Source organism: Phacochoerus africanus, chromosome 15 (genome assembly GCF_016906955.1).
Source record: "Phacochoerus africanus isolate WHEZ1 chromosome 15, ROS_Pafr_v1, whole genome shotgun sequence".
Taxonomy (NCBI): domain Eukaryota; kingdom Metazoa; phylum Chordata; class Mammalia; order Artiodactyla; family Suidae; genus Phacochoerus; species Phacochoerus africanus.
The window spans coordinates 26210804-26233383 of NC_062558.1; the positions used below are offsets into that span (position 1 = coordinate 26210804).

General features: G+C 45.8%; 1 protein-coding gene across 2 annotated transcripts in view; it reads left to right on the forward strand.

The window, feature by feature from the left end:
• Positions 1-2391: 2391 nt before the first annotated feature.
• Positions 2392-22580, forward strand: part of SLC15A4 (solute carrier family 15 member 4) — a 31865-nt gene continuing 11676 nt past the window's right edge. For both annotated transcript variants that reach the window (XM_047760202.1, XM_047760203.1), the window contains exons 1-5: positions 2392-2978; positions 10999-11294; positions 15300-15468; positions 15913-15990; positions 16988-17156. In XM_047760202.1, the coding sequence (XP_047616158.1) occupies positions 2454-2978; positions 10999-11294; positions 15300-15468; positions 15913-15990; positions 16988-17156 (1237 nt within the window). In that variant the 5' untranslated portion in view covers positions 2392-2453. The remainder of the gene's footprint in view (positions 2979-10998; positions 11295-15299; positions 15469-15912; positions 15991-16987; positions 17157-22580) is intronic.

The following is a 22580-nucleotide window of genomic DNA, read 5'->3' on the forward strand; positions in this document are numbered from 1 at the left end:
ATACTTCTTAAACACTGGAGAAAATCCAGTTGGGTTAGCTTGCTGTCATCCAAAACCACACCTCTGTTTGGGGCAGAGCTTCAGCACCAAGTCATCATGATCTTCAAGGTGAATGGCTTAATTTTCATTTCATGTTTAATGCCAATGTTATCCTGCTTTTTGCCTGAGTGTATCATACTGTCACTCCTAGGACAGATACTCAGTTGCTGACTTACCTATCAGCTGGAGTGTGGAAGAAGCACTGCCCAAAGAATTAGTTGAGGCTTTTGCTCAAATTTGCCTTTTTTTTTTTTCCTTTGGCCACACCTGCTTGGTATGTGGTTCCTGGGTCAGGGATCGGACCTGAGCCACAGCAGTGCCCCTAGCCACAGCACTGACAATGCCAGATCATTAAACCACTAGGCCACCAGTGAATTTATCAAGTCTAAGTCCTAATGTCTTCTCAATGTGTGATCCTGGGCAGGAATCTTAAGTTAAAGTAGGATATAATATATGCAATAGAACACCATGGGAGTCTCAAGACAAAATTAGGTGAACATAAAGATGTTCTCCTGGGATCATTTACAATTCAAAAAATATTCAATCATTCATTTATTCAGTTAATTCCACACATATCTCTCTCTCATGGGCACGTGCTGTGCTGTATTCTAGAAATATAGCAGTGGATAAAACAAACAAAATCTCAGTCCTCCCAGCTTTTTCTTCTTTTTCAGCTACACCTGTAGCATATGGAAGTTCCCTGGCCAGGGACTGAATCTGACTGTGGCCATGCAGGATCTTCAACCCACTGCGGGAGGGAGTTGAAGCCAGGCCTCCACAGGGACCAAAGCCATTGCAGTCTGATTCTTAACCCACTGTGGGAACTCCTAGAAGACCTATTTTGATATTTATGATTCCCTTATTAAATATTTATTAAATATTTATCTACTGCCTGTGTGTGCTAATATTGAGCTAGGAGCCAGTGAGGATGTTAAACATTTTAAAAAATAAACATGTTAATCCATGTGATTTCAGCCCTTCTGTAGTTGCTGGCCTACACCACAGCTACAGCAACACAGGATCCAAGCCACATCAGCAGCTTACACCACAGCTCCCTGTAATGCAGGATCCTTAACCCACTGAGCAAGGCCAGGGATTGAACCTGCAACCTCACCATTCCTAGTCTAATTCTTTTCTGCTGTGCCACGACAGGAACTCCAATTTCAAGCCTTTAAGGGGGGAATACTTACCCAGATGACCTACCAGCAAGCCCACTTCCTAGGCAACTGCTCCATCCTGATTTTGGCTAGAGTTAAGGATGGAGGAAGAGGAGGAAATGGTTTCACATGAATCATTGCAGCCCTGGGTCCCAATTTCTGGAGCCATGCTGGGAGCCATTTCTGGAGGACACTCTTCTGCTCCACCATGTGCCACGCACAAGACACACATGAACCCTGCTGCCATGGAGCTTATAACTGTGGGAACCACGTAAAAACTGGAAAACAAAGGAATAGATTTAAAAAAGTGGTAGATACTATGGAGAGATTAAAACAGGGTAATGGATGGGCGTGGGATCCACTTTAGATGGACTTGGTCAAGAAATGCCTACCAGGAGTCACCATTCCTGTTGAAGGCTGAAAGAAGACACGGGTCATCCATGTGACAAGGAAACCAGTTTTCTTTTTTTTCTTTTTTCTTTTTTTTTTTTAATCTTTTTGTCTTTTCTAGGGCCGCCCCCCCCTTTCTTCCCCCCCCCCCCCCCCCCGGCATATGGAGGTTCCCAGGCTAGGGGTCCATTCGGAGCTGTAGCCGCTGGCCTACACCACAGCCTCACAACTCGGGATCCGAGTCGCATCTGCGACCTACACCACAGTTCACAGCAACGCCGATCCTTAAAGGAAACCAGCTTTGAGCTTGGCTTTTCCTCAGACTGCGATTTTCATTGCGGGCGATTTTGCTCCTTGGAGCGGGGGAGTGGGGATCATTTGGGAATGCCTGGAGACAGTTTTGGTTGTCACCCTGGGGAGCGGGGTGGAACCTGCATTTAATGGAGAGGAGAGGCCAAGATTGCCATTAACCATCCTACAATGTACAGGACAAACCCTACAAAGAACCATCTGCTCCCAATGTCAACAGAGCACAGAGAAACCCCATTCCAGGGCAAGAGGACCGGGAGGATGGGCGCGGGAGCAGGGGCCAGCCTGAATACACTAGTCAAGTTTGGAACCTCAGAGCGCCCACCTCTGACTTCTCTTTTAAAATCCTCTCTGTGGTCACGCTCCCGCCCTCTGGCATCTCTGAGGGAGGGCTTCCGGATCGGAACCGGAAGTTCCGTTCAGCTTTGCGGCTGGCCAGCCCAATAGGGACGCTCGTTGGGCGGGCCGAGGCGGCCGGCGGGGCAAGTCTCGCGAGAAGGGCGGCGGCGGCGGCAGAACCCGGCTGGGACATCGGGCTGGCGGTGCGCTAGTGGGTGCATGGAGGCTGCCGGGGGCGAGCGGGCGCCGCTGCTGGGCGCACGGCGTGCGGCGTTCGAGGGCCGGCGCGCGGCGTGCGCTGCCGTGCTGCTGACGGAGCTGCTGGAGCGCGCCGCCTTCTACGGCATCACGGCCAACCTGGTGCTGTTCCTTAACGGCACGCCGTTCGGCTGGGAGGGCGCGCAGGCCAGCCAGGCGCTGCTGCTCTTCATGGGCCTCACCTATCTGGTGTCGCCATTCGGCGGCTGGCTGGCTGATGCGCGGCTCGGCCGGGCGCGCGCCATCCTGCTCAGCCTGGCACTCTACCTGCTTGGCATGCTGGCCTTCCCGTTGCTGGCCGCACCCTCGACCCGCACGGCGCTCTGCGGGGTCCCCGGCCCTGCGCGCGTCCGCAACTGCTCTGCGCCGCCATGTCCCGACGCGCCCCCTCGCTACTGCGCGCCCGCCGCTCTGTCAGCGCTGGCGCTCGTGGGCCTTGGCGTGGGCGCTGTCAAGGCCAACATCACTCCCTTTGGCGCCGACCAGGTGAGGCCCTCGCAGGTGCGGGGCGGGGTCGCCCCGGAAACGCAAACACTCCGGGGAAAGTGTGCGGCGGGCTCTGGCGAGGGGGCCTGCAAAGCGAGGTAACTTCCTTCCTGCGGAGGAGCCTTTGGAGTTGAGGGACTGGGCGTCAGCAAGTGCAAAGGCCCTGGGGCCGGGAAGAGAGGGACTCCCATGTTGTTGTCAAAGCATCTACAATGGCAGTCGTGTTGCAATCAATAATACAGATGTGTCAAGTCAACACGTATTGTACACCTCAAACTTATGTGACAAGTATACTTAAAAACAGGAGTTCCCGTCGTGGCGCAGCGGAAACAAATCTGACTAGGAACCATGAGGTTGCAGGTTCGATCCCTGGCCTCGCTCAGCGGGTCAAGGATCAGGAGTTGCTGTGGCTGTGGTGTAGGCCAGCGGCTACAGCTCTGATTAGACCCCTAGCCTGGGAACATGTATATGCCGTGGGTGCGGCCCTAAAAAGACAAACAAAAAACAGGTGGGAACTGAGGGGCAGGCAGGGGCTGCATGATGTGAGGTTATGTGAGTTTGAGGTCTGTTTTGAATGTAGTAGGAAGCCTTTATGGGGTTTGAGCAGTGGGGGTAATATGATCCTATTAATGTTTCTAAAAGATTAAGCAGCTGTATCAGGGACCTGGCAGCTGTGGCCTGCCAGCCAAATCTGGTCTACTTCCTGTTTTTGGAAGCTAAGAATAAGACTGGTTCTTATGGTTGGAAGAAAGTAAATGGTTCAGATGGTTGGAGAAAAGTGAATATTTTTGTGACAAATGACAATCTTAGGAAACTCAGATTTCATCGTTCATGAATAAAGCTTTGTTGGAACACAGCCCTGCACATTCCTGGTCACCTCTCGGCTATGCTATGCCATGCATGCTTTCATAGTATAATAGCAGAATTGAGTAGTTGTGACAAGACTGTCACTTAAAATTGAAAACCTCCTTCACAGAAAAAGTTTGCGGACTATGGGCGGTGCTGTCAGCAGGTGTATCAGATCGGAGTCTGTTGCACTGGCCAGCTGAGAGATTAGAGATTGGGACTAGGATGGGGGCAGTGGACATAGAGTGAAATGGTGGGTTTAGGATGAGTTATGGAGGTAGAGGGGGCTTTGCCCTAAATAGCTATTTGATAGAGCACATTTTGGGAGGGCTTACCATGCATCCAGGCTCCTACTTTGTCAGTTCACAGGGCTCCTCTGCTGTCACTGTGCCCATTTTACAGATGAGGGAATGGAGGCTTGAGAGGTTAAATCATTTGCCCAGAGTTACAGAGCTATTGCATGACTGAGCCAGGATGCAAGAACCTGACCTTTGAATCTGAGCTTTAATCATATCTGTGTAAGTCTATTACAGTAAGGTGACACCTTATAATAATGTTGGAAATAATAGTTGCCCAATGTCCTGAATTCTTAACATCCTCCTCTACATTGTGGAATGTGCTTTTCATACTTGAGTTCATTTTGAACCTCAGGCGAATCTTATATCCATGTTTTAAAATGAGGAAATAGAGGTGCAAAAAGAGATTTATTTTGTTCTCCTGTAGGAGTGTGTCACGCTAGGGTTTGGGTCCAGGTCTGATGTAATGGGTACCTGAACTGAGATGGGTGTACCCTAGGGTGCCTTCAGCTCATGGACCAACTATGAAGGCACTGGACTGGGAGTACAGTTCTCCATCTTTAAAGACCAGGCCGCAGGACTGAGGTGCACCCTGGGTGTTGAGGTCAGTGGGCTGAGTGCTCCTCCTAGGCTGTCTTTTTTTTTTGGGGGGGGGATTCGTCCACAGCATGTGAAAGTTCCTGGGGCAGGTATCGAACGCACCACAGTAGTGACAACTCTAGATCCTTAACCCACTAGGCCACTAGGGAACTCTTCTTCCTAGGCTGTCTTATCTAAACCTGGCAACAATTTCTATCCCCTCATTGTCCCTGTTTTACAGTAAATAGGTTTAGAGGGTTTGACCTGCCTAAGATGATAGCAAGTGAGTAGGGGAGCTGAGTTTGGGAAAGTCTGACTTAAAAGTTAATGCTCTCGAGTTCCCGTCGTGGCGCAGTGGTTAACGAATCCGACTAGGAACCATGAGGTTGAGGGTTCGGTCCCTGCCCTTGCTCAGTGGGTTAACAATCCGGCGTTGCCGTGAGCTGTGGTGTAGGTTGCAGACGCGGCTCGGATCCCGCGTTGCTGTGGCTCTGGCGTAGGCCGGTGGCTACAGCTCCGATTCAACCCCTAGCCTGGGAACCTCCATATGCCGAGGGAGCGGCCCAAGAAATAGCAACAACAACAACAACAACAACAACAACAAAGACAAAAGACAAAAAAAAAAAAAGTTAATGCTCTCTAGTATGTAATAGACAAGTGATTAATTAATACTCCTTAATAGACAAGTGATCATGTGGAGGTTATCTAGAATGCACGATAGAACTTGTACCCTCTTGATGTGTAATTAGATGTGAACATTAAAATGAGATGGGGGAGTTCCCGTCGTGGCTCAGTGGAAACAAATCCGACTGGGAACCATGAGGTTGCGGGTTCAATCCCTGCCCCTGCTCAATGGGTTAAGGATCTGGCATTGCCATGAGCTGTGGCATAGGTCGCAGATGCGGCTCAGATCTGGCATTGTTGTGGCTGTGGCTTAGGCTGGCACCTATGGCTCTGATTAGACCCCTAGCCTGGGAACCTCCATATGCTGCGAGTGCGGCCCTCAAAAGACAAAAAAAAAAAAAAGAAAGAAAGAAAAAGAAAATGAGATGGGCTCTTCTGCAAGAGAATTGGCCTCATCTCTTCTGATGGGACACTAGGGTGGAGAAAGGAGGACCACTCCAGATTCAAAGCTGTCAGAGAAATTTGACAACCAAATGTAACAAGTGCTTTGTGATTAGAGCCCAGCTTCTTTAAAAACCATTTCTCAGAACAACTGGGATAATTTGATTTTTTTTTCCGTTTTTTTGTTTTCCTTTCCTTTTTTTAACCACTGCACCTGTGGCCTATGGAAGTTCCCAGGCTAGAGGTTGAATCAGACCTGTTGCTGCCAACCACAGCAACACTGGCTCTGACTTGCATCTGTTACCTACACCATAGCTCGCAGCAACACTGGGTTCTTAACCCACTGAACAAGGCCAGGGACTGAACCCACATCCTCATAGAGACTATGCTAGGTTCTTAACCCTCTGAGCCACAGTGAAACTCTGGTAATTTGATTATAAACTACATATTAGGTAAAGTGGCACTGAAGTTAATTTTCTTAGATGTGATTGTGGTCATGTAGAAGAATGGCCTTATTTTAGGAGATTCACAATGAAATCTTTGGGGTAAAATGTCATGATGCTGCAACTTTTTTTTTTTTTTTGTATTTTGTCCTTTTTAGGGCCACACCCACGGCATATGGAGATTCCCAGGCTAGAGGTCCAATCAGAGCTGTAGCTGCCAGCCTGCACCAGATCTGAGCCATGTCTGTGACCTACAGCACAGCTCATGGCAACGCCGGATTCTTAATCCACTGAGCAAGGCCAGGGATCGAACCCACAACCTCATGGTTTCTAGTCGGATTCATTTCTACTGCGCCCACCACTACGGAAACTCCTGCAACTTATTTTTAAATAGTTAGGCCTAAAAGAATATTTCATATATATGTAGGAAAAAACTGAGGATGTAAATGAAGGCTGTAGAACTGTGTGCTTTACTGTTTCAACTTTCTCTGTCTTTAAGATTGTTTTAAAATAACAAATTTGGAAGGAGTTCTCTGGTGGTCCAGCAGGTTGGAGATCTGGCGTTGTCACTTCTGTGATTTGGGGTCTATTCCTGGCCAGAGAATTTTTTTTTTTTTTTTTTGGTCTTATTAGGGTCACATCCATGGTATATGGAGGTTCCCAGTCTTGGGGTTGAGTTGGAGCTGCAGCCACAGGCCTGCACCACAGCCACAGCAATGCCAGATCCAAGCTGCGTCGTGACCCACCCCACAGCTCACTGGATCCTTAACCCACTGAGCAAAGCCAGGGATCAAATGTGCATCCTCATGGATGCTAGTCAGGTTTGTTTATGCTGAGCCACAATGCCAACTCCTGACCAGGGAACTTCTGTGTGCCATGGGCGAGCGCCCCACTCCCCAAAAAGATGTCCGTCAGTGGATGCATGGATAAGCACATGTGCTCTCCATATAGTGGACCATCCTTCAGCAGTAAAAAGAAGTGAAGTACCATATTTGCTGCAATATGGATGAACCTTGAAAACATCCTGCTGACTGAAAAATGCCAGGCGTGAAACACCAAATATTGTATGATTCCATTTACATGAAATGTCCAGAATTCGTAGATCTGTTAAGACTAGATTATTGGTTCAGGGGTCAGGGGTCAGGAGATGGGGGAAGGGAAGCTGGTGTGATGAAAATGTGGAAACAGTGGTGACGGTTGTACATCTGTGGGTAGCCCAAACACCACTGGGTTGTACATTTCAAAGGAGTGAATTTTTTGGTATAAGAATTGTATCTCAGTGGGAAAAATATTTTAGAAGGGAAGTGTTAGGCCAGGGTGCTTGCTCTGTGCCAGGTGCCACTGGTGTTTGAGGGGGATTTCAGAGGCAGCCCCCAGGGGTGCCGGGTGCAGGAACTTGATGCTCTGAGCCCGAGGTCTGGGCATGAGGCCTGATGGCCTGTTCTTTTGGTATCTCCTGGCCCTTCTGAGTTTGAGGATATCTGTTTGTGTTTTTAAGGAATTTTTTAAATTGAAGTATAGTATTTTCCAATGTTAGTTTCAGATGAACAGCCAAGTGATTCAGTTACACTTGGCTGTAGGTTCTTTTTCAGATTCTTTTCCATTGTAGTTTATTACAGTGTATTGAGGATAATTCCCTGTGCTAGACAGTAGGTCTTACTGTTTACCTACTTCATATATAGTGGTGTGTATCTGTTAATCCCAAACTGCTGATTTATTACCCGCCTCTTTCCCCTTTGGTAACCATAAGTTTGTTTTCTATGTCTATAACTTCACTTGTATAATTTTTTAGATTCCACATGTAAGCGATATATTTGTCCTTATCTGACTTACTTCACGTAGTGTGATAATCAGTAGTCCATCCATATTGCTACAGATGGCATTGTTTCACTCTTTTTTATGACTAACATTTTTAAGGTACTTTTTATGCTTTTCTCTCACTCATGCCTCTGTCTCTGATACAGGACTTCTAGGAAACAGTCTGGGTAAGAGGTGAATGGGGTCAGGCCATGCAGCTCTGAGGAGGCCTCAGCTGACCTTTGAAAGAAAGCATACACCAAAGATTACAAGGGTGATGTGTTTTGATGTAAATCATGTCGGCCCCATCTTTCCCCCCAGGGCTTAACCTTTCTCAAAGGTCACAGTCTTTCTAAATGGATGCAACTCCTATTTGAAAGAGCAAACTGAAAGAGGAACTTAGGCTACAAAGAGAGTAAAGATACATTTTTTTTTTTTTTTCTGGAAGAAAAAAGGTCACGCTCCTGCATTTTAAGGAATTTTTTTACTAACTGTTTGACTTACTCCACAGGGTTCTGTTCCTTTAGTTGTACATCTGAATTGACGGCAGCCGTGTCTTTTGACTGGTCACGTGATAGTCTTGTTTACCCTTGGCTGAGTAGGGCACCAGGCCAGCGCACAGTGGTGAGGTAATGTGACTGACATGAAGGGAGGTGCCAGTCCAGGGTACGGAGGCATGTGATCTACAGTTTATAGGAGCCAGCTTCCTATTTGTTCCAAAAAATGACTGGTAGGTGGTTATTTAGGGCCTTAGTAATAGGCTAAGGTTTCTAAAGTAATTATGGTGAATTACACTTAGAAGTTCAAGGAAGTTGACTGCCAATCTGCCAGGAATTGTGTAGTGCACTGTGGATGACGGGAAGGGCCGTAATATACCTCAGTTGTCTGAGGTTATTTTATTTTGTGTTTTTTTTGGTCCCCCCCCTCCCCGCCTTTTTCTACGGCCGCTCCTGCGGCATATGGAGGTTCCCAGGCTAGGGGGCTAATCAGAGCTGTAGCTGCTGGCCTACACCAGAGCCACAGCAACATGGGATCCAAGGCGCATCTGCCACCTACACCCCAGCTCAGGGCAACGCCGGATCCTTAACCCACTGAGCAAGGCCAGGGATTGAACCCACAACCTCATGGTTCCTAGTCAGATTCGTTAACCACTGAGCCACGGTGGGAACTCCTCTGTGGTAATTTTAGATACTGTGTTTACTGGCTGTTTTTAGGGCTGCACCTGAAGCATATGGAAGTTCCCAGGCTAGGGATTGAATTGGAGCTGCTGCTGCCGGCCTGTGCCATAGCCACAGCAATGCCAGATCCTTTAACCCACTGAATAAGGCCAGGGATTGAACCCACATCCTCATGGGTACTAGTTTGGTTCGTTACTGCTGAGCCACACTAGGATCTCCCTCTTCCCTTTTAAGCTTGCTCTCCCCCATTACTTCTTTTTATATCTTTAGTTATATATATTTTCTGTGTAACCATTCATCTGCTTACAGTTTTTTCTTCTCTCTGGTCTATTTCCAGGATAGCGTGAATATTTGAGTCCGTTTTAGTAACATTTAAACGCATTGTGTCCTCATGAAGAGCTGTCTGTCTTAGAAATAGAGATATAGGACGTGCTCCATACACATCGTTGATTCAGTAGTTGTGCCAGCATTTGGCTCTGGGCCTCTGCTCTGCCCTGACATGGGTGGAAGGAAGTCAAGTTTAAGTTCCCTAGAATGTGTGTTTTTTTTTAAAACTCAGATTTTCAGTCTGAGACGGTGGTTACCAGATCATTACTCCAAGCATATTACTTGTCATCACAATAGCCATGTTTAATCATTTTCAACTGAATCTTTTTTGGAGGGTGCACAATTTCGACTGTATATTTACACCTGTACTTTAATCTTAAAAAGTAGAGGTTAAAATGTCATATCCCATAATACGACTGCTAAGAAGATAGGTGTCTTGTAATTGGTTGTTTAGGCCTCCATTGAAAAACCTCCTTTGTTTCTTAGAAGAGGGGATTGCTCTGTGGATCAGAGTTCAGATCTTTGTTACTGGAACAAATTGTCCAACCTCTTCATAACCTGTCACTCAAGGAGAGAACAAAAGTTCCAAGGCAGCAACTCCTGAGAGTCTTTGTCCTCTACCCAGGCGGTTCCCCAGGAGGAAGTCCATAGGCCTTATGTGGAGAGACTCTCTAGCATTTGGGGGATTTAAGCGTAGTTAAGAGCAACACTACCTGTACTCTGTAGTAAATAAAAGTGTAAGATACATTTTTTTTTTTTTTTTTGGTCAGAGTTGCCTTGAATATAGCTATAAATGACATCTTGATTGTGCTGTTTTGTTTTTTTTTTTTTGCTTTTTAGGGCCCCACCCATGGCATATGCAGATTCCCAGGCTAGGGGTCCAATCAGAGCTACAGCTGCTGGCCTTAATGCCATAGCAACCTCAGATCCAAGCTGCATTTGTGACCTGTGCTACAGCTCGTGGCAATGCTGGATCCTTAACCCACTGAGTGGAGGCCAGGGGTGGAACCTGCAACCTCATGGTCCTAGTTGGATTCATTTCCACTGCGCCACAACAGGAAATCCAAGTGCTGAGGTTTTTTTTTTGTTTTGTTTTTGTCTTTTTGCTTTTTCTTGAGCCGCTCCTGCAGCATATGGAGGTTCCCAGGCTAGGGGTTGAATCGGAGCTGTAGCCGCTGGCCTGCACCAGAGCCACAGCAAGGCGGGATCCGAGCTGCGTCTGCAACCTACACCACAGCTCACAGCAACGCCAGATCCTTAACCCACTGAGCAAGGCCAGGGATTGAACGCACAACCTCATGGTTCCTAGTCAGGTTCGTTAACCACTGCACACCACGACGGGAGCTCCCATGTGCTGAGTTTTTTAAAGTCTGTGATGACAGAAGTAATTGAAATAAAAATATAGCTTGTAATGTATAAAAACATCACAAATGTTTCTCATCCTCAGGGATGATCACATTTTTAAGCCCTTTCCTTCCTGTTATTTTAGGTTAAAGACCGAGGTCCAGAAGCTGCGAGAAGATTTTTTAACTGGTTTTATTGGAGCATTAACCTGGGAGCAATTGTCTCGCTGGGAGGCATCGCCTACATTCAGCAGAACGTCAGCTTTGTCACTGGCTACATCATCCCTACTGTGTGTATCGGCGTCGCTTTCATGGTCTTCCTCTGCGGCCAGACCTTCTTCATCACTAAACCTCCCGATGGCAGTGCCTTCACTGACATGTTCAAGATCCTACTGTATTCGTGCCGTCCCCAAAAGCGAGTCAGAGAACACAGTCCTAGTGGGTGAGTGTGTTATTCTCATCACAGGCTGTTTCACTGGTACTTGGCAACCACCAGAGATAGAGTGCTGGCTTGTGCCTATCCTGTGCTTACTATGTGTGGGGTTGGGGGGAGCACTGGACTAAGGTGTCAGTGTCTCTCGGCAGCCCCAGGAGCCGGGTGTGCCAATGCCGTCTCCATCCTAAAGATGACCACAGCCTCACTCCCGAGTTTGTGCTTCTAATTTCTAACCTGCTCATTGCCTTCCTGTCACTGCTGCTGAGATGAAGGTTCGCCACTGCTTAGTTTTTTTTAATTTTATTTTGTCCCCTTTCCCCCCCACCCACCCAATCCTGGGCCTTGCCCCAGGCATGTGGAAGTTCCCAGGCCAGGGATCAGTCCCACACCACAGAGTGACCTGAGCTGCTGCAGTGACAGCACCAGATCCCCAGCCCACTGCACCACAAGGAAACTCCCCAGCTGCTTGTTGTGTGGTGATGATCAAGGCAGGAATTTACTGGGAGCATTGAAGATAGTATGACACTTCTTATTTTAAAAAGCTTTGACGGTCATTTTAGTGAAAAATGCAAGCAGTTGCTTACTTTGTAGGTGCCTCTCTGTGCTCTTTAAGCAATAAGCTGCTGCCTCTCACTTGGGACTAGCAGCCGAGCAGGTCAGCGCCAGCCCATCATCCAGCAGTCACATCAGCCGCTCTCTGACAGGAGGACATGCTAGCAGAGTTGTGAGATGCAGGTAGGGAACTCCCAGCATCCCATGTGCGGGGGACTTCTCAGTTTTAGTGCCGTATGTCACAAGCTGGGGTTTTAAAGCTGAAAGTCCCGGGTCCCAGGGAAGTCCTGGGCAAACTAGATGTAGATTAATAAAGAAAAATCTGGAACTTAGCTCAAGAAGAGACCTCAGGGTTTTTTGGTCATTACTTACTCAAGTAGGACTTAACATGTAACTGTACACTTCTGGGAATTCTGACAGATTTATTCCATTGTGTGACCATAGTGCAGTGGGGAGTCAGCATATGTCCATCATCCCAGAAAAGTTGTGGGCCCTTTGGAGTCCAGCTTCTCAGGGAGTATTTGGATCCAGGCCTCCCTGAGCTAGACGCTGACAGCCACGCGAGGCCTCTTGCCTCAGCGAGGACAGCTCCAGTCGCAGAACTATTTGCAGGCCGACCCCTAACCTATCTGCCTCCTTGTGGCTTGTCTGCGTGTGTCTTAATTATGTCCTTGGAGCCTTAATGGACGTCTGTGTTTCCTCCACGTGGTAGATTTGAAGCTGTATCAAAACAGCTCTTTCAGCCCTACCCCTTGGCTCCAGGCTAAACATCTCTGGTTTCTTCAGCTGTCCTTGTGTGGAATTCCAGCTGATCTCCTAACTGTCCTGGTGACCTCCTAGAATTCTGGTGGGTCTGGGTGGCATTCAGATTCATAATTTAGAACTGAAAATGGTGGGACACGCTAAAGGATTTTTAAAAATTGAAGCCTTGTTGCCTCAGCAGCAGACACCAGTTCTTTGCCAGGGCTTCATTTTAATTAGGCAAAATCAGGGTTTCAGATCCTAGGTGTCTTTCTGGGTGGTGCCTGGTAGACACCTCTGCAGGAGGACACCACGGCTTTGTGGATAAGCGGCACGATGAAGACAATTGGGACTTAGGAATCTGGTTTCCCTTTAGGCTTGTTTTTGGAAGTCTTTGGGGGCACAATTTAAGAAGGACCAGCTTGCAAAAAAGTTGATGGTCTAGCGTAAGGATCATTGTGAGGCCTCAGTAAGATCCCAGGTAATGTAACTCACTGATGAGGATGCTTTTGCAGAAAGTCAGCTCCAGAAGTGTAAGGGAGCAGAGCATCACCCGGTGTTCCCTTATTTATGGCAGTGATTTCATCAAGCCTAGTCCCAGTTTCTGTCTGGTCTAGGTTGATCTGTGTTTTGAAGATGATTTTACACTGACTTTAGATGTGAAATCCATGTGTAATCTGTTCAGTTCATCAGAGTGAGTGGAAATAGTTTGAAACCCTTTTTGAGATACTTAGCTCTTTGAGTGGAGAATGTGAGAACTGATGGCCCCTCCTCCCGGGAGAAGGTACACACCTGTGCACACAGCCTCTGCAGACAGTCTGGGAGCCCAGGCTCCTGGGGCTGAAGCACATCAACCTTCCAGGTGCCTGTCTGTGTGCTTTGTCATTTGTGACCGTGGCTCCATGTTGGACCCTTGTATGTTGCAGAATAATACACTAACGATATGTGTGAGCTAGAAAAAGTTTTAGATGTGTATTGCCTTAGTTTTAAATATATTGTAATGATATGAAACATAAGTAATATAGCCAGCAACCCCTGCACATGGCTCTGTGTGTGAAATGAGTTTGTTATTTGACATTTGAATGTATTAGAGAAACATGGGTGGTATGTTGTAGTAAATACCTGATGGAGTTTGTATTTGGTGTACAGGGCTTTACATTTAATTTTTGCTCAAAAAAATGAAAAAGGAGAAGCTGTGAATGTTTTCAAATTAAATTGTGAAGATTACTTTGAAATTCACTGTTTCACTTTGAGTGTGTTTTTCTGATTATTTTCCCCCGCTATACTCAGCTACATAAGGATAGGAAATGCTTTTTTTTTTTTTTTTTACTTCTTTGTGTATCCTCAGTGCCCAGTTAGAACAGAAGTAGGCATGTAGTAGGTACTCAGTGTTTGTTAAATGGAATTTAGTTTTCCTGTCCAACATTTGGCTAAAATATTAAGTTATAGTTTTTATCTTTTTGGTTTTCCTTACTCTAAAAGGACAGATTTAAAGTGTCAGTGTTACAAGACAAAAATTACGATAGTGGCAACTCAGTAAAATGGGACAGGAGTCTGTGAACTAGAAAACAGACAACTACCATTTGTATCCAAGTCCCAGAACTGGAAGCATTCTTAATGGTAATTAATTATCTTCTGGTATTTCTGGCTTTAGAGAATGGTGTGTAATTAAAACTTTTTTTTTTTCCTTTTGTATTTTACCCCTAAGACCCTAGGAGCATGCTTCTCCTTCAGGGTGTTTTGGGCTAGGAAAGATTTTGAAGTTACTCTCTGGGATCTGTTCTTTTTTATAAGCAGTGAAACAGGCCCCGAGTAAGCGAGAGGGCAAAGCTGTCAGTACAGAAACCAGGACCAGAGTTCCTGAGCCAGGACCTTTAGGCCTGAGCCTGAGGGATGCCTGAGGGTGGGAACAGAGGGAGAGGAGGTGTCCTTCAGTGGTCAGCGCCTCAGGCTTTATAACCAGGACTGTCTGGGGTCAAATCCCTGCCCCAGCTCTCTGGCTTTATTACCTTGGGCACTTCCTTACCCCCTCTGTGCCCTGATTTCCTCCTCCTTGCAGGGGGGCTAGTGTGAGTGCCTTACAGGGTTGAGGGAGAGCACATGCTGTTACCTGTCCCCAGGTAACATCTAGTTATCATCATCACCAGGAGTATTGCCTCTTCCCCTCTTGGTTCTTTCCCTCCCAGTCACACCAGCCTGACTGCAATAAAACCAGCTCGGATTTTGTCACCAAGTTGTGTTGGTTGTCAAGTCTTGACACTTGAGAAGTTACTTAATTTAAAATCCAAACAATCCAACACAGTATTTTTTCCAGTGCCAATCCAGTGATGTAGCTGATGTAGTTGTCACCAGCCTCAGAGGAGGCGTCAGGGTTTCCTCGGCACAGCGGGGCTGGTGGCCAGTGTGACAGCTAGGGGTGAGGTCAGCCACCTTTCAGATGGCGACCCGTGGTCCTACCCATCTTCCACCTGGAACAAACAGTGGTAGCCACAGCCATGCTCTGATTGGACGTCCTTCAGCAGCGCCTTCCCCCTGCCTTCCGGGCTTGAGGAACATCTGGGCGGCTGTGCTGGGTGGGTGCAGTTCGTAGGTAATTGGATGAAGTTTAAGCAGATTCAGTACAGCAAACTGGTTTCCTACCTCCAAACATAATTTGTTACCAAATAACGGATTTCTGGGGGTTGAAGAAAACTAATTCCTTCATTTTGTCTCCCAAAGTGAAGGCATTGGAGTCTTTCAGCAATCTTCTAAACACAGTCTGTTTGATTCATGTAAGATGTCTCGAGGAGGGCCATTCCCAGAAGATAAAGTGGAAGATGTGAAAGCTCTTGTCAAGATTGTCCCAGTTTTCTTGGCTTTGATACCTTACTGGACAGTGTATTTTCAAGTGAGTGGTGACACACAGGTTTCATTTCCTCTCTCTCCCCACAAACGTGACCCCAGCACTTGTTTTGACTGTCACTGCCATGCACAGAGTTCCCTGCTTTCTTTTCCATGAATCTCAAGGATCTTGGAATCTTGTCTTTAGTCACGGACTCATTTTGCTGATGTAAATGTTTTGAGAAGCTTTTAAAAAACAAAGCTAAGAAGGGGGATGCTTCTGATTTTCCAGGCCCCGCCTTTTAATTTGGTTTCTCATGGGGATAAGCGTTACTTCTTTTTCAAATTTGATCTCCGGAGGACTTTTATGGTGACCAAGTAATTGACCCAACTGTTTCCAAACGCGACCTTTGCGAGTCTCATCTCATCACCGAGTGGTCTGGGGGAGGGGCGACAGGCTGCAGGTGTGTGACAGCTGCGCTCATGTAACGACACTGCTTTTTACACCCAGATGCAGACCACGTATGTTTTACAGAGTCTTCATTTGAAGATTCCAGAAATTTCCAGCGTTACTACCAATCCTCATACGGTGAGAAGGGTTGAACTGAATTTTAGATTTGTTGTTGTGGGTTTACATAGCAAATGGATTCCTTGTACCAATTGCAGATCCTTGGTGAGTGATAGCAGTTGGCTTAAACTAAAAACATGCCTAGGGAGTTCCCAATGTGGCACAGTGGTTAACGAATCTGACTAGGAACCATGAGGTTGCGGGTTCGTTCCCTGGCCTTGCTCAGTGGGTTAAGGATCTGGCATTGCCGTGAGCTGTGGTGTAGGTTGCAGACGCGGCTTGGATCCCATGTTGCTGTGGCTCTGGTGTAGGCCGGTGGCTGTGGCTCCGATTTGACCCCTAGCCTGGGAACCTCCATATGCCACGAGAACGGCCCAAGAAATGGCAAAAAGACAAATAATAATAATACATGCCTAATGAAATGGAATTTTTACTTCTTTCAGAGACTATTTTTCCATTGATTATGTCATTCACTAGATTAAGTTGACTACTGTCAGTGAAACATTAATATTTCACTGGATTCCTGCCCCCGCAAGAAAGCACAGAAAAACAGATGCACATCCCTTTAGAAATGAAAGTCTTGGAGTTCCTGTTGTGGCTCAGTGGTTAACGAACCCATCTGGTGTACAGGTGTACTGGTGGTCGATCCCTAGCCTCCCTCAGTGGGTTACAGATCTGGCGTTGCTGTGAACTGTGGTGTAGGTCGCAGATGCGGCCCAGATCCTGTGGTGCTGTGGCTCTGGCATAGGCTGGTGGCTACAGCTCTGATTGGACCCCTACCCTGGGAACCTCCATATGCCGCTGGTGCAGCCCTAAAAGACAAAAAGAAAAAAAAAAGAAAGAAAAAAGAAAGTGTTTTCTCAGTTCCAGTGTCTTGAGACAGACTTTTTTTTCCCTAGGAGGTTATACTGAACTATCCTACAAATAAACTTTTCCCATATAGATGTTAGTTGTCAAATAAGTGACTGCTGACACTGCAGAAAAGTAAGCATGTGTCTTGTGCGTTTCAAAATTCTAGTTTCCTGCAGCCTGGCTGACGATGTTCGATGCTGTGCTTATCCTCCTGTTAATTCCCTTAAAAGATAAACTGGTTGATCCCATCTTGAGAAGAAATGGCCTGCTCCCTTCATCTTTAAAAAGGATAGCTGTTGGAATGTTCTTTGTGATGTGTTCTGCCTTTGCCGCAGGTAAGAAGCCGTTTTCCTCTCTGCTCAAAAGTGACCCCAGCCAGTTGTGGGTAATTGAGAATGTGGTCGTTACCCTCTCTGTCACTCAGGAAGCTTGTGTGCTTTAAAAGGGAATGAGTACGGGTTATTTTGATCCTGAGTGTTGTGCATTTTCTAGTTTTTTTGTTATATGAAGTTTAAGGGTTTTTTCCTAATGAATTTTTTTTTTTTTTTTTAAGAGCTATATATAACCAGTGAAGTACAAAGTGACTTTGGGTTAAATCACAGGAGGCCTGTTGTCTCTTACCCATGTAGATTTTAGACAACTGTTGATTGCTGGATAGGTGAATTTTTATAAATTAAAGGTGTTCTGTGATCCTCACAGCTGTGATTTTTTTTTTTTTTCTTTTTTGCCTTTTTCCGGGGCCGCTTCCCGAGGCATATGGAGGTTCCCAGGCTAGGGGTCCATTTGGAACTGTAGCCACCGTCCTACGCCAGAGCCACAGCAACGCAGGATCCGAGCTGCGTCTGCAACCTACACCACAGCTCACGGCAACGCCGGATCCTTAACCCACTGAACAAAGCCAGGGATCGAACCCGAAACCTCATGGTTCCTAGTCGGATTCGTTAACCACTGCGCCACGACGGGAACTCCACAGCTGTGATTCTTAATGTCTGGTCCATCCAGTTGGCTTTATATACTCCAGACTCTTTGCATTTTTATGTAATGTTTCATGTGCATTTTCCTGGAGAGAAAGTTTGTTTTTGTTGTTAATCAGATACAGGTTTATAACCAGCCTCCATCCCCTAGAAAGAAAGAAAGTGGTTAAGAACTAACTACTGCCTGAGCACTCCAGCACTCATGAGGGGAATTATCCTTTGGGGGGCTCCATTCTGTTTCCATAATTCTTTGATTCTGAAGTATAAGATCTGCATATCTTGTACTGATAAAGCCGAGGTATTACTGGCTTTCTTACCTTGCTTTGGAGCCTTTTGTTCATTAATATTTGAAAATTATTGAACCATAAAATAGCTCAGTTATGTAATAAGACGAGAAAAGCTGATATTCCAGAATCGCCATTATATCATCTCTGTTAGGAGGAATTTAGTGTTAAGCGCTGCTGAGATAGAATTTAATGTTCTCCGATGGTGCCTCATAGCTGCCTTCATGTACTATCACCAGAGTGAACGTACTGCGATAGTACTTAATAGATTTAAAGAAATGAGCCCTCAAGCTTAAGAAATCTATATTGCAGAGCTTGGACTTCTTCGAAGCCAATCACGTCCTCTCTTGATCAAATAAGTCATTAAAAGGAGGTCATATCTGTGGCAGGTTTCTGTTATGTTCCTGCTGTGTGATCGTCCCTCTCCCAGGCTGTGGCACACGGGCAGACCTGCCAGAGCAAAGAGCCGGATTGCAGCAGGGCTCTGAACGCAGGATCAGGGACAGGCAGGCGCCCTAGGGCACAGTGGTGATGCTGGAGGTGGGGCTCGATTTGACCTCAGCACCCCCACTTCTTGGACCGGGGGGCCCTTCTGCCCCTGGACCAGCCACTCACACAGTGCAGAAGGGAGTCCTCATCCTCTCGCTGTGGGAAAGAAAGGGGCCGTAGTTTCCCAGGTATTTTCTAGCAGACTGGGTGTGGCTTCCTTTGCTACCACCTTCTCTCTCTGCTTCACTAAGGGCTGATTGGCTTCTGTGGGCAGCCCTGAGACCCAAAGGCCATTCCTGTGGTTTCTGTGCCTGTTCATGCAGGAAACTCGGGGCAGAGGTCGAGAGTTGGGCAGGCGGTGCTGCCAAGTAAAGGTCCTGGCAGTACCGCAGCTGCAGCTGGGGGCTTGCTCAGCAGGGTTGGGCCACGTTGTGGCCAAGGCTCCTGGTGGGGGGGGGGCGGTGCCAGCGCTTTGCACTAGTACACCCCAGGCTGCTCTGAATTTTAGCATCTGAATTGACTGCTTAGACATAGAAGGCACCTCCCACGCAGGTGGTGCTTTCTTTGCTCAGTGACCAGATATTGGGAAACAGCTTCACAGTCATTGGTTCAGAGTTTAAATATCTTGTAACTTGACTTAAGCACAATTAAATCTAATGTAAACAGTGACCAGTGTTTCATGCAGATTCATTTCCAGCTCTAGTGAATATCATCTAATTGGAACATGAATGCACTTTGAAGAGACCAGAAATCATTACAGCAAACCAGAATTTTAATAGAAAAGAGACTGTTTGCCTTTTAGCTCCCTGCATTCATCCGTAATAAATCAGGATCCTCCGCTGAGGACCATCCTTGCTGGTGATAATTCTTTCCTTCAAGTTTCTCAGATGAGATTCAGGCAGGTCCAAGGGCTTTCCTCCAGTCTGCTTGAGAAAAAAGGAAGTGTGCTATAATTTGATAGATCTCCTCTCCCCTTAAAAAATTGTATGTGTTCTTGGGAGTTCCCATCATGGCACAGGGCAAACGAATCCCACTAGGAACCATGAGGTTGTGGTTCGATCCCTGGCCTCGACTCAGTAGGTAAAGGATCTGGCGTTGCCGGGAGCTGTGGTGTAGATCAAAGACACGGCTCGGATCCTGCGTTGCTGTGCTGCGGTGTAGGCCTGCAGCCGTAGCTCCAATTTGAACCCTAGCCTGGTTCCACCTCCGTATGCTGTGGGTGTGGCCCTGAAAAGCAAAAAAAAAAAAAAAAAAAGTTGTATGCGTTCCTAACTTATTACTGTAATAGATGCTTACTGGAGAAAAGGGAACCTTCAAGACATAAGGAAGAAAATAAAAATCAGCTGTAATTTCCCCAGAGATACTTGATCCTGGGTTGGTGTGTATCTGATCCTGTTCATGTGTCTGTGCATATAAATATATAACACCTTTTCTGATTTTGAAAAAATGAAATCCCTCTTGTGTAAGCAGATTTGAGCCTGCTTAAGAAAAACTGAATGTAAGAAAACCATAAGAGTATAGTAAAAAGCTATGCCTGTTATGTATAGGAAAGTAAAAAAAAAAAAAAAAAAAATCCCCAGATACAGATGAGCCATCTCTCCCTCCCCCTCCACACACAGATTTAAGCATTGTATTTCTACACCCAAGGAAATCCTCTACCTCCATTCTGCAAGTGCACAGGAAAAATTGTGAATGGGGTGTGTGTGTGTGTGTGTGTGTGCGCGCGCCACCTGCTTTAAAAAAGAAAAACACTGGAATATCCTTCTGTGTCAAACATTCGTCTGTAGTCCTTTGGGGTGATATTTAGGATTCTCATTTTCACTGTTGTGGTACTTACTGCAGTGACGTTGAAGTCCCTAGAAGTGAAATCAGGCGTTCTTTTCTGACATATATATCTGACTGGGTGATCATCCATGAAGATGGTAACTCTGCCCACGATCCCAGGCTGATGGTGCCCATCCACCTGCCCTGCATCTACCCCTTCACTTGGCTATGCCACAACTGCTCTGTCAGCCACAGCAGTTTTAGGCAGGAGTCCTGCTCCAGCTTTGGGAGAGCATCCTGAAATGGAGGCACGGTCATCTGAGTACCTTTTATTAGAAAGGAGTTAAGAACCACTGGTCTACAGCAAATTTTTTAAATTGTTATCACAGAGCCAATCCTATGATCATTAAAAATATATAGATAAAAGTGAGAGGAGACCTAAATTCATTCCTAACCCTCCCATCTCTTACAACTGTGTTTATGTCTTCCTAGAATATTTTGTTATAGCTTAATTACTCTTTAAAAAGAACAGAAATAGAACAATAGTTTATAACCTACTTTTGTGTACTTTATATATTCCATTTTCCGTGTCAGTTACAAATTTCAATTATAGGTTTTAACAATGACATAGTGTTCTATTTTGGAATGCACCATCATTTAAAAAACCAGTCCTCCCTTCCTGATAGTTGATGCCAGTTTGCCCTTATTTCACACATTGCTGTGTGCGCCCTTGCAGTCTGTACATGATACTGGTCTCATGCAAAAGTGCTAGAGCAGAGGGCTGGTGCCGGGTCTGACCTTAACGGCGCCCTTGTCAGTGCTGTGGTTGTTTTCTCTTAATCCTCTCTTAGCCTCAGGCTTATAACATGGTATATCTTGAATGTATATTATCAGTGAGTGATCTTTAAGACTTTTTCCCAAAATGTGTCAGACATTCTCTTCTGTTGTACAGACCATGTGCTGTGCCTAGTTGCCTAGTGCATTTTTCATGTTGACATGTGTTAGATTGCTAATACTCAAAATTTTACGTCACCTTAGACATATTTTTTCCTTTTCCTTTTAATTTTATTTATGACATCTTGCAAAGTCTTATATACTTCTTCATTTAGGTCCTATATGTTTTATGTTAGGTTTATTCCTAATTACTTTTTAATAGTTTTGGTTTCTCACATCTGAGCTTTTTAGAAATTCTTAGTTTCCAATGAATTATTTTTATGGAGTTCCCGCTATGGCTCAGCAGGTCAAGGACCCAGTGTTGTCTCCTTGAGAATGCAGGTTCGGTCCCTGGCCTCACTCAGTGGGTTAAGGATCTGCATTGCTGTGGCTGTGGTGTAGGCCAGCAGCTGCAACTCCGATTCAACCCCTAGCCTGGAAACCTCCATGTGCCGCAGGTGTGTCTCAAAAAAGAAAAAAAAAGAAAAGAATTATTTTTAAATGATCACCATCACCTTCAGATTAAATATTTTCCTTTCTCTTCCTCATGGTACACCACCCTCTTTCTCCGTATTTGGCAGTGTGGCTATGCTTTCTCGGAAGCTGTTAACCATTTGTGGTAATGGATGCTCTTTTTTTTTTTTATCCCTGACTTCTATGGGAGCATCTCCAGCTGCTCAAGTTCCTGTCACCTCTTAGTTTGAAATATGTATTTGTCACAATATTAAATACCTAACCTTTATTTCAAGTTTACTGAGTTTTTTGGCAGAAGTGGATGTTGAATTTTTTCATATATCTTATTTTGGTTTCCAAGGGGATTATATGCCTCCCACCCTGACCCCACACCTTTGGCTGCTTACACTTTTTTTGTATTTTAATCTCTGGTATTTAACTGTGCTTGTATTTCTAAAATAAATCCCAGTTTGTTTAAAGGGTGATTCCGATGGTTGGTTGGAATCTGCTGCTGTTTCCTTGAGTCCAGCCACATCATCTCTAGTCTGGTGTCAGGGTTGTACAGCTTCACCACAAGGGTTGGTAAAATTCCCTATTTCTGAAGGCAGGAGGTCTTTCAACAGGATGAAAATTCTCTTTCGGCTCCCAGGAAGTTCCAGGTCTTTGCCTAGAAAATCATGTGAGTGCATTACCTCTCTGAAAGGAAATATAACTTTCCCACCTTTTTTCTCAACTTTGTAAAATTCTTGTTTTTTCTTGACTCACTTAAGCTTTTTATCTTTTTAATGTCCCTGGTAAATCATTTATTGAGCTTTAGAAGAATTGTTTTATTGTGAAGATAAGAATAGTTTTTTAAATAAAT